The following is a 16659-nucleotide window of genomic DNA, read 5'->3' on the forward strand; positions in this document are numbered from 1 at the left end:
GGTGTTGTACTCTTCTGGGACGCTGACATTGCTGTCCTCCTGATTGTTGCTGAGGGCTTAAGTGGAACCACAGAGACGTTGTCTCTCCCATTGTCGGTTAGAGCCAAGGTTGTCAATGAGCACGCTATAGGCCCCTTAGGGACAGAGACTTTTGTGGAGTCTGCTGTATTTGACTCACCCCCTTGGGTTGTAATAGTAGTGCCTGTAAACAAACAAACAAACAAAAAGAAACCAATACACCTGTTCCCTCCACCAATCCAGAGTTCTTTTCAAATGTTCTCAGTTGACCAAATTTGGAAGAGTCGATAAAAATCATATCAACATCAACTACATTATTGCTGGCTCACATTCATTTATGTGCCAGCTCTGTGCTAATAGATCTTAACTGATGCATGATCCTCATTCATCTTAACTGATGAATTTCACTAGTGCTGGCAACTATGTCTCCTTCTGCTCCATGACTACTCTAGAGACAGAGCAAAAGATGGAAATCTTCAATTTGCATTTGGTCTTTGGTATCTGGATGCCTTTTTTGATGCGAGTTTCCTACTGCATTGAATATGGTTCTAATAATTTTTTAAAAGATTTTATTAATTTATTTGACAGAGAGAGACACAGCGAGAAAGGGAACACAAGTGGGAGAGGGAGAAGCAGGTTTCCCGCTGAGCAGGGAGCCCGAAGCGGGGCTCGATCCCAGGACCCAGGGATCATGACCTGAGCCGAAGGCAGACGCTTAACGACTGAGCCACCCAGGCATGCCTGGTTCTCATATTTAAAGATATACATTTTTTTTGGTATAATGTGATCCCTAATTGCAATCCAAGTGCTTCATTTAATGCAATAGCAGTCCAGGATACTTTTGACATCATTCAAATTTCACCTTGTCCAAGTAAGGTGCTGCTCCAAAGCATAAGCATTGCTGCATTGAATCCTCACAACCAACCTGAGGTAATGATTATTATTTCTATGTCAGATGAAGAAACTGAGGTTCAGACAGGCAAAGAGATTTGTGCAAGGTCACACAGCCAGGAAGTGGTGGTATTGCATTTGAAATGAGGTGCATTAGACCCAAGAGCCCAATATCTTCCCTGTTGTACTGCACCGCCTTGCAAAAATAGAGCTTCATTTTCATTGTTGAGCCAACCACTCTCTCTAGAGAGAAAGGCCCAAATCAGCTATGCTGAGCTGGGTCTCTTGGAAACCTTCCTCTTTCCCCTGGGCAGTGGGCAGAAATAGGTCCTTTACCCGATACTCTTGTCATTGTATCCTTAGCACAATCGTCAAAGGACTAATTCCAAAAATTGGAGGTGACCCAACCCAAGTGGCAGGCTCATCCTTCCCACAACCTAGCTCTGAAGAGGCACTGACCTTTGTCTTCAATTCTGCCCCCATCCAGCACCTGCCCCTTCCACACCCCTCTTTATTCTAGCCCTGTGCAGAGCTAAGGGGTCACAACAGGGCAGGAGAGCTGGCCAGAATGCATGGAAAGAGTAGGAGGACCTACGTTCTAGACCCAACTCTATTACTGACTTGCTGTGTAATCTTGAGGAAGACCCAACCCTCTTAGTTCTTCCATGTCCCCCTCAAAACAGTGGGGGGCTTGGGCTCAATATTGTAGAAGTCCTCTAAGCTCTAGTGATCTGTGGTTCTATTTGCAACAAAAATCCTGGCTATAATGAACAGATGTCACGCCACAGTGGTCTCAAGTTTTTATTTGCAGGGACGGATGTTTCCACTGGATCTGATTTTATGGTGGTTGTTTTTTCCCCCCATGTGGTTAACCAGTTGTCCCTGCTGCCTTATGGAAAAGTCTATCCTTTCCTCATTGATTTGTCATGCTATTTGTCATTTATGTATCCAGACCAATTTCCATGCTCTTTCATTTCTTTGGTTCGCTTGTCTATCACTACACCAACATCATATTATCTTACTTTAATGTAAATCTCAGTATCTGGTAGAGTGAGTCTCCCATCTTGCTCTTCAAAATTATCTCAGCTATTGTTGGCTTTTGGTTCCTCCCTGTATTTTAGAATCTGCTTATCAACTTCCACAAAATCCCTGTTGGGATTTTGGTTGGAAGTGTGCTACAATTATAGATTTGGCAAGAATGGACAACTTTATGATAATGAGGTTTCCCGTCCACAGCAGTTTTTTTGAGAAGCAGTAGAGTGTAGACTGGCCTCTGAAGTCAGACCTGGGATAGAATCCCAGCTGTGATAAGGGACAAATCACTTCAAGTTCATGAGCCTCAGTTTCCTCAGCTATATAACAGGAATAATAATAGTACTCACTTCACTGATGGTCATGAGGGTTAAATGAGATAACACCTGTAAAGCACTTAGCATGGTGCATAGCATATAGTAGGTGCTCAGTAAGTAGAACCTACTACTGGTAATGATTATCCCCTCTGCTCCTCTCACCAAGATTGGTATCTGCTTCCTGGGTGCTTTGCCAAGGTTACGTCTCTCTGGCAAAATTATGGATTCATGGGAGTGATGAGACCTACATTTTCCTGCCACCTCCCAATATCTTCCCCCATACTGTCCTAGGAGCTCAGGATCCAGGGCTGCGCTCCTACCTCAGGCTCAGTGAGGCATTGGAGGTGGTAGCTGTTCTTCGTTGGAGTAGGGCAGGGGAGGGCAGCAGGGGTCCAATGCCCTGGACCCCCAGTTCTGGGCCATCTTGAGAGGGAACTACCCAAGCTGTTGACCTGGCACAGACGGGAAGGATAGACAGCAAGGGAGAGACAGCTGGGGTGACAGACAAGGTGGCAGGAGTAGACAAAGCTAGCATTCTGGAAGAGGATGGACGAGCAAAGCCAGAAGTCCCTTGGAGTTTATCCTGTCATGCTCCTGCCTCCAAATTCATTGGTGTCCCAAGCCATTCAGACAATTTAGGGTCGGGGCGGGTGATGGCTGTACTCACATTATAAGATCTTCTTGGGGACCCTACCTTCTGTCTCTTTTTTTGTCACCTTCTTCCCCTCTCTTCTGGTCTGTGAGAGCCCTCAGAGAAGGACAGATGGGAAGGGAATAAGGTGGGTGCTCACCAGGAAGACTGAGGGCTCCATCCATAAGAAATAGCAGTAGCAGCAAAAGTCACCGGATGCCCATAGCCCTGAGGTTGATGGGCTTGGACAGCACTGAGCTCAAACAGGGGGACAGACAGCAGCTCCAAGACAGTGAGGCACTGCTGGCACTGGCACCATGTCTCATCTGCCTGCTGAGTACACTATCACCCCCGTCCCCAGGGGTCCAGACCCCTTCCTGGCTGGCCCGGGCCTTATAGGGCTGGAACCCATGCAGACAAGAGGGGGATGGAGGGTGAAGTTTCCCATCAGCTGCAATGAGTTGGCCTCTAGGGACTCCCATTCCAACTGGTGAATATCCCCAAGGCCCCTGTCAGCCTTTGTTGACCAGCTGGGCAGAACTCTGGGCCTTCCAGCCTTCCCCCCAACCCAACATCAGGGAATCTGAGTCTCAATGACATGGGTGATCTTACTGGTCTCCCAATACTTGGGCTAAGAGCTGCAGCTCAATCTCATCCTCTCCCCACTACACAGATGGGGAAAATGAGGCCCAATGACTTACCCAAGGATGAGAAGCCAGTCCTCCAAGGCAGCTCTTCCTAATGCCTATGACTGCCGCAGCTTTCTCAGACTCTTGCATTCCTAGCTCAGGAACTTGCTGTGGCTCTCAATAGTCTTTAGTGTGAAGGTCCCAAGGAGACCTCAACAGGTCCCAAGTACGCCACCAGATCTCATTCACCTGACCCACAAACTCCTCCTACGATCTTCCAGCAAGCTCCAGTGTTCCTCTCCTCTGGAAAGCCTGCCAGGAGCCATGCTTTGCCAGTCATTCTCTATTGCCCCAGGATAGAACTGCCTGTACCTGCATGACTGGTCAGTGGTGACCTCAACAGACTAGGGTCCCCCAGAATGAGGACCAGTCTTCTCTATCTTCGGGCTGTCTCCTTCATCAGACGGGGGCTCCCAACCATGAGAACCAGATGCCCACCCCCTCCCCCACCAAAAAAAATTTAGAACACTAAGGGGAGATTACATCCCTACCATTAAGTCGGGAATTTTCAGGGTACATTCTCTCTCCCATTAGACTGGAAAGCTCTAGAGGGCAGTCAGTAACTCTCCCATCAGACAAAGAGGCTTTTGAGGGGAAAGATCTGTCTTGCCCATCAGCCCTGGGGCAAGATTGCCCCAAGTTTGGAGATCCACCAGTCAGACATATTGATCCCAACACAAAACTTTATTGTCAATACATAGATGCCTGGCCCCACTGGCCTCACCTTTCTCCTCCTGGTGCACTTGGGCCCCAACTAGCTCTGGCCTAAAGCAGGGGGCCAGGGAAGTCCATCCTTAGGACAAATCCTGGCTGCCTTGGCTAGCACCCCCCTTCTGTACTCATTCTTTGCTGCGGGGCTCCCTCTCTAATCCAGCATCCTTGTCCATCTGAATTCCTCTGGACCTGACGCTCAGACACAAGCCCTGGAGATGCCACCTCCTTCACAGCCCCAGGCATCTGCCTAAGTGTAAGGGAGAAGATGGGCTCAGGCCAGACTGTGCCAAGTCACGGAGAGATGCAGGAAGATGCAGGCGGGTGTGTGTGCTCAGGCCCCTTGGCTCCCATCCTGCCTCTCAGCGGCTGGTCTTGTGTTTGTTAAGGAGTATGTTTGTGTTGGATTCCTGAACCTGCAAACCAAGGGGTTTGTCAATCTCCCACCTTCACATGGCAAACGCCCCTCACTCCCCTCCACTAGCTTCAGCAGTGAAACCACCAGGCTTGTCTGATTCTGGCTGCCTAGTGTCCTCTCCAAGCTTGGAAACCCAGGCTGTGGACATTCACGAGGCTCCAGGTCATTCTAACCCAGTCAGGTGGTGTGGGAAGCAGAGAAAGAAACTAAGTAATGAAGGTGTGTGCCTGTTTCTCCCTAGAAGCTTCCTCCCTGGGGAGGAGGCTGTTCTGATGCACTCTAGCGGGAACCCAGGGATCCTCTGCCCACGGTGCGCCTAGGTATCTGCCACCAGGCAGAAACTGAGCTGGTTCAAGCCACCCTAAGAAGGGGTAGGTTTGAGGGTGTCAAGAGACTTAAGTGACTCAGTGGGAGGAGGCTGATGGGGGTGGGGGGCAGAGCCTCTCCAGGGAGGAAAGGGTGGAACTTAACGGATCAGAGGTGGCTGCTGGCTGCGCGGTGCCTGAGAGTCCAGGCAGGGGATCAGATCTTGGAATAGACAGAAAGTTTGACTAATGGGGCAGAGGCTGGGCTGGGCTGGGCTGGGCGGGGGGTGGCTAGGGGGCAGGGCGGGCGAGCACTTATTGGGTAGGAGAGGGAAGCTGCCTGCACCTTTTCCCTGTTGATGAGCACTGTGATCAAGTCTTGCTGGCAAGTCATGTCGCGGATGTCCAGGGAGGACCCGCTCACCACCGACAGGCTCAGTGACAAGTGCTTCTGCATCAGCTCCTCCTCCTGCTCCTGGTTGAAGCGGATGGAGCGGACCTCCTCCACTATCCTGGGGGCGGAGGGGTGAGTACTTTCCGAGGGCTGAGGGAGCTTGGGGCGGGGGGGGGGGGGGGGGGGGAGGGGAGGCGGAAGAGGGGGGTCTGCCCTCCCATCTCTTCCCGGGCATCCACCCTGCTTCGCCCTCCCCCTTCGCTCCTATGGAGATCCAGGCCAAGCTGCATGCTCATGTGAGATGGATGGAACCAGAAGGTCTGGATTCTAGCTCCTCTACCCACAGACCGCCCCCCCCGCCCCACAAGTCATTTAAACCTCTCTGGGCCCCAGGGTACACATTATAAAATGGTGAGGGTGTGAAGCCAGAAGAATCTGAGGCTCTGCTCAGCCCGGACTCACGGGACTCGGGGTACCCCCAGTACCCGCCCTACGTGTTGAGCTCATCTCGGATCTTCTTGTACTGCATCAAGTTCTCCTGTATTGCCTCCAGCACTAAACAAAAGTTGTCACAGGTGTTTTCTGAGAGGTTAGACAGGTGGCCTCCCGACAGCGGCTCCTGCGGGGCGCCGGACATCTCCGAACGGGCGACCACACAGTGCACCAGGGGCAGCTCGTTACCTCCATCCAGGTCCTGCTTGCCTCTCTGCGAAGACAAGAGACAGACAGCTCAGCCGGCACCCCTCCCCCAGGCCCTTCCTGCTTGGCTTGGGGGAAGGTGAGTCTCTTAGGACACCAGGGTTCTAATGCCCCGCATTTCAGCTCTAACCAGTCTTAGCCCCGCTCCTCTGCTGTGGGAGCCCAACCTCAAATGCATAAGCCCCTCCTCTACCTCTTGGAAAATTCTCACCCCTTTTCAAAACTTAGCACCCAATTTCACTCCTGATAAACCCTACCTAGCAAACTTCTTTTTTTTTTTTCTACCTAGCAAACTTCTAAAGCCCTACCTACTCTCAAGTCATAGCCCACAACCCGCAACACTTTGGGAAGTACTGCCCCCTCCACCCCCACCAGCTCTTTGGAAGTCCTACCCTTGAATGAATAGCACTGTAGCTAACATTTAATGAAGTCTACATGTGTGCCAACTACTGTTCATTTATCCATATAATTCTCATAATAGTCCTATGAAGGAAGTACTATTATTATTCCCATTTTACAGAAGAAGACATCGAGGCTTAGATTGGTCACCTGCCCTAAGGTCACCCAGCCACTCAGTTTTGAGTTGCCATAGAAACCACACATCTAGGAAATCCACACCCCTCAGATGGCACTCAAGGTGGGAGATGCTGCCCCAGGTGTCAGGCTTGACTTTCTTCAGGCCCTTGAGCATGCAAGCGTGTACGTGCACGTGCGCACACACACACATGCATGCGCTCAAGTCAGCACTCATGCGTGCACCCTCCTCCCCTCTGCCCTCCCCATCCCACTCACCTCACTGAAGTTTATCTGATGCAGTTGCCCCTGCTCTCCTGCCTTTATCATTTGCTCCAGATTGGTGGTCACCACAACGACCAACAGGTTGATGCCAATGAAGGCACCGATGGTGATGAAGATGGCAAAGTAGATGGCGCCCCCAATCTCCATTGCGTACTCTCTTGTCTCCATCCTGGAGATGGCAGGCAGAAGCCCCATCACCTCCCTGGCCCTTTGAGTCTCAATTGCCCCATCTATGAAATGGGGACGTTATCTCAAGACCTACTAGGACTTCTGCTACCTCACTGCTGGTGGGCAGATCTAATGCCTGCTCTGACTGTCAAAGTAGCTGCTCTTGGCTGAGCACCTGCTATCCTGTCAGAAACAGAGCATGGGCCTCAAGCCAGCCCTCCATGGTGGGGATTTGTACATTGGCATTATCAGGTTTAATCTATTGGCTATACTCTTGATTCATGTTTTTCTTATTATCAAAAGTAATTCAAGCTCATTATAGAAGGATCAGAAGGAAGAAGAAAGATATACAGGAAAAAAGCCCAGCCACTCTTAATACCTTATTATGAATCTCCCATAAAATATTTTCCTAAGTAATAAGGTCTTTCTCCCTTTCTCTCTCTTTACACACACACACACACACACACACACACACGTGTATGTGTGTGTGTGTGTGTGTGTGTATATGTGTATATATATATACTCTGTGCCAGGCTCTATGCTAAGAGATTTATACAGCTTTTCTTATTGATCCTCACAGCAATTCAGACATAATTAATTATTATAATTCCCAATTGGCAGATGAAGAAGCTGAGGCTCAGAAGAGATGAAGTAACTTGCCCAAGGTTGCACGGCTAGTGTGGTGGAGCAAATACTCAAAAGCCCAGTGTCCAGTCTATCTTTATGGCACACCCTGTGATTTTTTCCACCACCTACATCATACTGGGTAATGCCCGCAGAAGCCCTTTGCCAACTGTGCTTCTGCGCTCACAAGAGATAAAAAGAAATCAGTCAGGGGGACCCACTCCCCGGAGTGGACTGGAAACAAATAGGGTTTACACGAGAGACAATGGACTCTGAGAAACAAACTGAGGGTTCTAGAGGGGAGGGGGGTGGGGGGACGGGTTAGCCTGGTGATGGGTATTACAGAGGGCATGTTCTGCGTGGAGCACTGGGTGTTATGCACGAACAATGAATCATGGAACACTACATCAAAAACTAATGATGTAATGTATGGTGATTAACATAACAATAAAAAATTTAAAGAACAAATAGGGTTTAGACGTAATGGAAAAGAAGTAAAGAACAGAACCTGGTGGCCATCTGTGGCCAAAAATGACCTTGGGCAGCGGGTCTATGAATGAGTGAAATGAGACTCTAAGTTCCCAGGAGTCCAGGCAGCTTGGTGGGCTCAAATGTGGGCTGGGAGGCTGTCTTGAAACCACAGATCTGCTCTCTTGCTCGACGCCTCCTCGCTACCCAGCTGTTTAGCGGGACGGGACATCTTCATGAACAGGTCTGTGGTAGGACTTTTAATGGGTGGAATTTCAAAGGGGACAAGCCTTCAAGCAGACCAAGGCCAGTCCTAGGGGGTCTCCTTTTCCCTGATTTGAAGCCCCAGGCAGTCCCCTCCTGGTGGGCCATCCTCCTCCCAAGCCCTGGAGCTCCACTCCCACTGCCTTGCCGCACTGGGGGGTGGGGTGGGGACAGACACCCCGCAGGCACTCACTGAAAGTCATTATAGATGTCCACCCAGCCATCTTGGGTGATGCAGATGAAGAGAGTATACAGGGCAACCTGCATGTTCTGGAAATGCATGGGCACAAATGCACCAAACAGAGTGACCCCAAACACGGAAAACACCTGCAAGAGAGAGACCAAAGAAGATGCCTGAACTTTACTCAAGGACCTGGAGACAGGACATGCAGATGCCATGCAAATGGACGCTGCCAAGGGAACCCCAGGGACTCAGGCCCAGAGACCTCTCCTCCTCTCCTCCTCTCCGACACCCCACCCCCATCCCCAATGACCCAGGGGCCCTGGTCAGGGAAAGGGAGCAGCAGCTGGGAGTAGGGGAGGGCACTGACCAGCATGAAGAAAAGGATGAGGGTCATGATATTGGCCATGTCGGGTACCGACTGCAGGATGACACGGATGATCCGGGCCAGAGGCTCCACCGCCATGCAGACATGCACCAGACGAAGCGCCCTGCAGCACAGCCTCTCAGGGCTGCCCCTCAGCCCCTCCCAGACCCCTCCTCCCCACTGCCCCCTGACCTGCCCAGAGGGTAAGAGATGATCCCCACCCCCTGTCTTTCCCCCCGGTCTGGACAGGTTCCCTTCTTTTCCCCAGAGTTCCCAGCTCACCTGAGGGTATAGGTGATAGCGTTGACATTGAGTTCATTAATGAAGAACCCCAGGAGCAAGATAAAGATGATAAGGAAGTTGAGGATGTTCCAGCCGTCCTGGGGGTGGTGGGGGATGGGGGGGTGGGCCAGCCCCAATGGGGTGTATCAGGCCCAGCCCGTGGGGACATCCTGGGTCTGCCCTCCCACCAGCCCAAGGATGGGGGGCTCAGTGTTCCTCTCAGGGCAGCGCCAGTCATCTGCCATCCACTGCTGTTACTTCTCCTGCTGCCCCCCAAATATGCCACAAAACATCCAGGCTTACTCGCTGTCTCATATGCGTGTCAACAGCCAAGTGCAGTCTGAGACACACAGTGGAGACTCTCACAAACACACAGCTGATTCCTAAGCTGAGCACCCACCTTGGCTAGTGCATAAGATTCTCAGCCTTGCTTCAATTCTCTTGTGCTAATGAAACCCTGGGGCAGGCCCCCTGGGGCACCTGGCTGGCTCAGTAGAGCGTGGGACTCTTGATCTCAGGGTCATGAGTTCAAGCCCCACACTGGGCGTAGAGCTTACCTAAAAAAACAAGAATAAAAAAAATAAAAAATCATTGTTAAGAACATGTAGTCCCCCCTAACTGCTGCTGAAAAGAAATTGCAAGAAGGTATGAAGGAGGAAATGTTTTCTCTTATGGAACAGATTTCTGCCTGCTTCCTAGGGCTAGTTCTGAAAAAGTGGTGCATTGAAACGTTCACAAAAAGCATGGTACCTACTCTCCTCTTGAGTGTGGAAACATGTAAGTATGCACCAGCCCATTCTATTTTCTCTTAATAAACATCCTTGCAAATGTTGTTTGCACAAAGCAGTCTTTAAGACATCCAGATTTCAGAAATGTTCTGGGTTCTACACTCTGTGTTCTATGGAGTGAAACCTCTGGAAAGCTTATAATTCTAATTGGTTGTCCTGGTAATGGTAGTGGTAATGGTAATGGTATTTATTTATTTTTTTTTAAGATTTTATTCATTTACTTGAAAGACAGCAGGAGTGGGGGGAGGGACAGAGGGACAAGCAGACTCCCCACTGAGCGGGGAGCCTGGATGTGGGGCTGATCCCAGGACCCTGAGACTATGACCTGAGCCAAAGTCACTTTTTTAACTGATTAAGCCACCTAGGCACCCCCTGGTAATGGTATTTAAATGATACTTCCGGGACGCCTGGGTGGCTCAGTTGGTTAAGTGTCTGCCTTCCACTCAGGTCATGATCCCGGGGTCCCGGGATCGAGCCCCACATCGTGCTCCCTGCTCAGCAGGGAGCCTGCTTCTCCTTCTCCCTTTCCCCTCCCCCCCAACTCATGCTCTCTCTTGCTCTGGTCTCTCTTGCAAATAAATAAATACATAAATACATAAAATCTTTTAAAAAAATAAATGATACTTCATTTTTATGAAAGTATAAATACCTGATAGTTTTTAAAAATATTTTATTTTTATTATTTTTAATTTTTTAAAAAGATTTATTTATTTAATTGAGAGAGAGAGAGAGAGAGTGCATGGGGAAAGGAGCAGAGGGAGAGAATCTCCAAGCAAACTTCCTGCTGAGCACGGAGCTGACATGGGGCTCGATTGAGCCGAAACCAAGAGGATTTTGGCTCAGTCAAATCAAGACACTCAATCCACTGAGCCACCCAGGTGCCCCTGAAGATTTTATTTTTAAGTAATCTCTATACCCAACGTAGGGCTTAGAACTCACAACCCTGAGATCGAGAGTTGCATGCTCAACTGATTGAGGCCCCTGAGAGGTTTTTTAAAGCCTCTTCTCAAACATGCCCAAAGGCAAAATAAATACCTTGACTTCAGAAATCACTTGACTGGAGAAGTCCTATTGAAACAAAGCTTGAGTCTTCACCTCATTTAATGTAGCATTAAGACCTGTTCCTGGGGCGCCTGGGTGACTCAGTCTTTAAGCATCTGCCTTCGGCTCAGGTCATGTAATGGGGGGAGGGGGCGGGTCCTGGGATTGAGCCCCGCACCGGGCTCCCTGCTCAGCGGGAAGCCTGCTTCTCCCTCTCCCACTCCCCCTGTTTGTGTTCCCTCTCTTGCTGTGTCTCTCTCTGTCAAGTAAATAAATAAAATCTTAAAAAGAAAAAAAGACCTGTTCCCACCCAGATAGCTCTCTGACACTTTCCCGAACAGGGGTCAGCAAGCTATAGGCTGTGGGTCAAATCTGGCCAGCAGCCTCTATTTTTGTAAGACCCTCAGGCTAAGAATGGTTTTTATATTTTTAAATGGTTAGGGGGCAAAAAGAACATTTTGTGATATGTGACATATAACGTTCAAATTTCGGTGTCTGTGAATAAAGCTTCCTGGGAGCACGGCCACGCTCACCGTTTGTCTGGATTGTCTACAGTGCTTCTGTGCTCCACGGCAGAGGTGAGTGTTTGTAACAGACACTGTATGGCCCACGGCCCTTTACAGAAAGTTTGCTGACCTCTGCTCTTGAATCCTATAAATTAAGGTGGAGACTCTCAAACCCATTTCTCAGGTAAGGAAATTAAGGTTTTCCCAAGATCTCAGAACTGGGGAAGGCTAACCCAGGGACTGGAACCCAGGGAGGCTGCACTTCTAGGACAAATTATTTTCTGCTGCATCACAGACATCTCAGAAGTAGTCTCTCTCTCCACACCACATACACACACACACAGACACATTCTCACCTTGTTGGGCCAGAAGCACAGGGGTGGGGTGCAGTCCCTAAGGAGGAGTTGGGGCAGTAGCAGGGAGGGCCCAGGATCTCACCTTCCAGAAAATCCAGAAGCCATTTAACCAGCCGAGGAGAACCTCACAGATAAGGATGGTCAGCACTATGTCATCTATGGTAGAGAACAACTCATAGTGTTTCTACATGGAAGACAGAGAAAAAGACAGGGGCCGAGAGGTCAGGGGAGCAGAGCCCAGGTGAGGCCAGGGACAGGGGGTGTCTGCAGGGGAAGGAAGGCTCATATTCCTGCTGCTCTTCGTCCTCAGCATCTTTGCAGCTCCCTTGAGAGCACATTTTCCACGTACACCTGCCATTCATGTTAGCATCACCATCATTCTACAAAGTAGATTTTACTCCCATCTCACAGATGAGGGATCAGAGAGGTGCCCAAGGTCAGACAGTTAGCAATAAAAACTGTTGTCTGGCTATAAACCTTTGCTCCTAACCTCTAGAGTAGGGATATGTGAAAAAGAGGGCTTGGGGGGAGGCGGAACAGGCTCCAGGAGTGGGAAGGAAGGGCCTGGCCCCTTAGTTGGTGGACACCAAGCCCCACCCTTCCTTCTCTGGTTGTCCCAACCACTCCTGCTGCTCCAGCTCCCGAATCCCCCAGGCAAGGCCTGGCCAAACCCCTGCGTATCCCCCACAGTCATGGGTCCAGCTCCCTGGGTAGGTTGATGGATGGATGGATGGATGGATGGATGGATGGATGGATGGATGGATGACTTGATGACCTTGAATTCTTTTCAAAATCCAACTCACTTTCCCCTAATCGCTCATGAAGCTGTGACCCTACTATAGTTTGTGACCCCATTTACAGCTCCCAGAGCCCCCTATTCCACCCTGACAGTTACCAAAGTCTTGTAAGGACTCCTCCCTTCCTTCACTTCCATGGCCAACAGACTCAGTGCCTCAAGGCTCATTGCCACACACAGAGTCCTCCTGGTCCCCACACCTTGCCGTCACCCGTATCCACTGGCCAATGAGAGGCTGAGCAGAGCTTCTTAAACCCCAATGGGAGGTTAAGATTATGGGCTCCCTACCTGTTCCAGATTCCCAAAGGGCATCACAGGCCAGGGATGTCTGTCTACAACAAGGAAGGACTTTCTTTCCCATCATCTGTCTCCTCAGCTTCATCCCACTGGCCCTGGGAGGCAACAGTGAGTGAGCTCTCCTCACTATTTACTGCGAGAGCTTCCTAAATAGTCCTCCTGCCTTCTCCAAGTCATGAGCATCTATAGCTAAATCAGAGTTGCTTCCTCTATCCTCAAGCCTGCCATGGCTCCCAATGGCCTGCAGGGTCTGAATCAGGTCAAGACCTGTCTGGCATTCACAGGCCTCTAGGATTTGACCTTCATGGACACATATCCTCTACCAGGGCCTTTAGCACTTTTGACTGGGACCCACAGTAAGATTGATGTATTTTGTATTTCACAGCAGAGGACTCTGTCTCCCTCCTGCCCCCGCCCTCCCTCTCTCTCTCTCTCTCTCTCTCTCTCACATGCACACATACAACTTCTATTTCATTCTTTTTCACTCTACTTCATTCTATCTCAGAATGCTGATTTCTGCAGTCTGAACCAATCTCACGATGCGGGAGGGGTGGAAGCTGTGCTGCAGTCCACTCATTCTGCCATCTTGGCTATTGGGTTTGTGCTTCCACCACACCGGAGGCCACTCTTGTCAAGGCCACAGGAACTAAACCCACGGGATGCTCCGCGACCCTTCTTTGGCCTCCTCTCTTGCCTCTTCTGGCCCTGCACCTCCTCCCTGGCAGCACCCCAGCACGTTCTCCCGCACCCTCCCACGCCTCTGGCCACCCCTCCTCAGTCTCCTTTCCTGCCACCACCTCCATCCTCTGTCCTTCACTGGGAGGCTCTCCTCAGAGCTCTGTCCTGGTGTTCTTCCCTTCTCACTGGACACCCTCTCCCCAGGTGGCCTCATCTCCTCCTTTAGCTTCTGGCAACCATCCACCCAGATGCTGTCAACCCTCACGTTGCCATCTCTGCCCCCGACTTCCCGGCAGGGTTTCAAGAGTTGACCTCTAACCTCTCCCTAGACATTTCTGTGTGGATATTGCCCCGGCCCCTCCAACTACTACCCTACTCAACCCAAACCGACCTCAGCGTCCTCCCCAGACCTGCTCGCTATCCCGTGTCCCCCACATCCCAACACACAGCACCGTCCCCACACAGTTGCTCAAGCCAGAAATGTAACTCCTTGCTCTCCCTTTCAGTATATGTGTGAGAGGATGAGGTATGTTAAACAGGGTAGCACCTATTAAGTGTTCACTGTTTGTTGTAAAGAAAAGCAATCAGGGGGTGCCTGGATGGCTCAGTCGGTTAAGCATCTGACTTGTATTTCGGCTCAGGTCATGATCTCAGGGTCCTGGGATCAAGCCCCGCATCAGGCTTCCCGCTCAGTGGAGAGTCTCTCTCCTTCTGCCCCCTCCCCCTGCTCGCTCTGTTTCTCTCCCAAATAAATAAATCTTAAAGAAAGAAAGAAGAAGAGGGCGCCTGGGTGGCTCAGTTGGTTAAGCGACTGCCTTCGGCTCGGGTCATGATCCTGGAGTCCCGGGATCGAGTCCCATATCGGGCTCCCTGCTCGGCGGGGAGTCTGCTTCTCCCTCTGACCCTCTTCCCTCTTGTGCTCTCTGTCTCTCATTGTCTCTCTCTCAAAAAAATAGATAAAATCTTTTAAAAAAAAAAAGAAGAAGAAAGAAAGAAAGAAAGAAAGAAAGAGAGAGAGAAAGAGAGAAAAGAAAGAAAAAGAAAAGCAGTCAGGAGGCCCATGGATTCGACTCCTAGAGAGCTTTAGATGCACGGGACCTCTTTTACCCATGGCCCTTGCCCAGGTCCAAGCCCCATCATCTTTCACTGAACGTCACAACTGGTCCATCTTTTTCCATTCCCGACACCCTCCCTTCTGTGGTTCGCCCTGTGTGAAGTGTAAGTTTTCTAAAACACCTATCTGGTCATGTTATTTCCATGCTTTAAACCATTCCCTGGCTTTCCAATGACCTAGGATAGAGGCCATCCTCCTTAAGATAACTTAAAGACCCTCCACCAGCTAGCTGCTGACCACCTCTCTGAAATCATCAGCTACTGCACTGGACATTTTTAAAATACCAATTTCAAATAGCACAGTTCATGTATGAAGTATACTCCTTGTAGGAAATTAAAACATCAAGAATAAGAACAAAATCATACTGGACTTCAAGATGGACATACAGAACTTGTTCACAAGCTGTTTCTTCCACCCCCAAACACTCTTTCCCACCTCCCTCTGCCTGGCTGACTCCCACTTACTCTTTATTCCCACCTGAAGCATTCTTTTCCCCAGGAAGCCTTCCCTGACCGTACAGATTAGGTAGGTTTGATGCCTGCTTTGAGCTCCCACGCACTCCACGACACTCAGGCATCCGTAATGACATGTTTGTGTCGGCTGTGATCATACCTAGGACCCTGGCACTGAGCGATATTCTCATAGTGACTATTGATTTAAATGGGATACCCTCCCCCACCAGGCACCCATTTGTCTGCCTCCGCTCACATCATTTTTCTCCTGCCCTCTCTGTCTACAAATCCAATGCTTTCCTCACATCTGGGCGCCCTCCACCATGAAGTCTTCCTTGATCTCTAGTTTCCTTGAAGGTGAGAGCTGACAGGCCCCTGAAGAACATTCAGTGTAATCATCATGAGCAAATGAGGAGCCTGAGGCCCAGAGAGAAAAGTGCCTTGTCCAGGCCCCTGTTAGATCAGCGGGGGCAGAGGTTGGGCTGGAGTCCCACCTGGCCAAGGAAGGAGTTGGTGCGCAGAGCAATGGTGATGGCGTTGACCACCAGCAGCAAGGCCAGAAGCAGCTGGAAGGCCGGGTGTCGAAGCAGCTGCTTGACATACATGCGAGTGATGAACTCCTGGATGTCCCAGGCATCCTGGGAGAGGGTGGGGACCTTCCTTCAGGCAGGTGTCACCGTGGGAGGCCTCTGCCTGGACGTCTGTTCTCAGTGAATGGGGGCCCCTAGGGGAGGGCCACTCTAGGGGGAGAAGTTGCCAGAGAGGGGTCTTGAAATGGGGGAATTGATGTAGGGGTCACTACCTAAATGGCCACTGAAAGGGGGTGACTGCTGGGGAATCTTTGTGAGAGTCATTGCAAGGGAGACCCTTAGGGGCTCTGCTGGCGAGCGATGGTCATTATCTAGGGGTTCCTGTGGAGAGCACTGCCAGGCGGGTACTAACATGCCATGAGGGATCATCGCAGGGGTCACTGCTGGGGAGGTGGCCCCTGGCCCGCGGGAGCAGCTGCAGAAGGGTGACTGTGGGGTGGGGGTTGCTGCAGGCTGCCGCTCCAGCCCCCTCCTTACCTTGGTGCTCATGATGTCTTGGCGGTTGATGAGCACTTGCTCCTCCGGCCAGGCATAGGGCTCGTGAGCAGCCCTCTGCGAGGGTGAGCAGGGGGCCCGTCAGTGCAGCCACGGGCCCCCGCGCCCCACCCCTCCCTGGCATGCCCAGCTTAGGTGCACCGAGGCGGGGGCCACCTACCATGACATTCAAAGGTTTAATATTGGTGTCGGTCCACTGGGGCCGCCAGCTGTTTTGGTTACCTAGCATAGCTCTCAGTCTCCTCCCACCCGTCAAAGAAACTTCATTCCGAGGGGTCTTGCTCCCCCT

At 50.7% G+C, this 16659-nt stretch overlaps 1 protein-coding gene across 1 annotated transcript; it reads right to left on the reverse strand.

The window, feature by feature from the left end:
• Positions 1-4651: 4651 nt before the first annotated feature.
• On the reverse strand, positions 4652-16599 carry CATSPER4 (cation channel sperm associated 4). Its single transcript, XM_028113672.2, has 11 exons — positions 16531-16599; positions 16353-16427; positions 15780-15923; positions 12031-12132; positions 9258-9355; positions 8979-9099; positions 8621-8754; positions 6898-7072; positions 5901-6112; positions 5359-5524; positions 4652-4705 (listed from the first exon to the last, which is right to left on the reverse strand). Exons 1-11 carry the CDS (start codon positions 16597-16599, stop codon positions 4652-4654), a joined length of 1350 nt encoding a protein of 449 aa, XP_027969473.2.
• Between the last annotated feature and the right edge of the window lie 60 nt (positions 16600-16659).

The sequence above is a fragment of the Eumetopias jubatus genome, unplaced genomic scaffold (genome assembly GCF_037043125.1).
Source record: "Eumetopias jubatus isolate StellerSeaLion01/CBP00866 unplaced genomic scaffold, mEumJub1_p1.0 scaffold_4, whole genome shotgun sequence".
Taxonomy (NCBI): domain Eukaryota; kingdom Metazoa; phylum Chordata; class Mammalia; order Carnivora; family Otariidae; genus Eumetopias; species Eumetopias jubatus.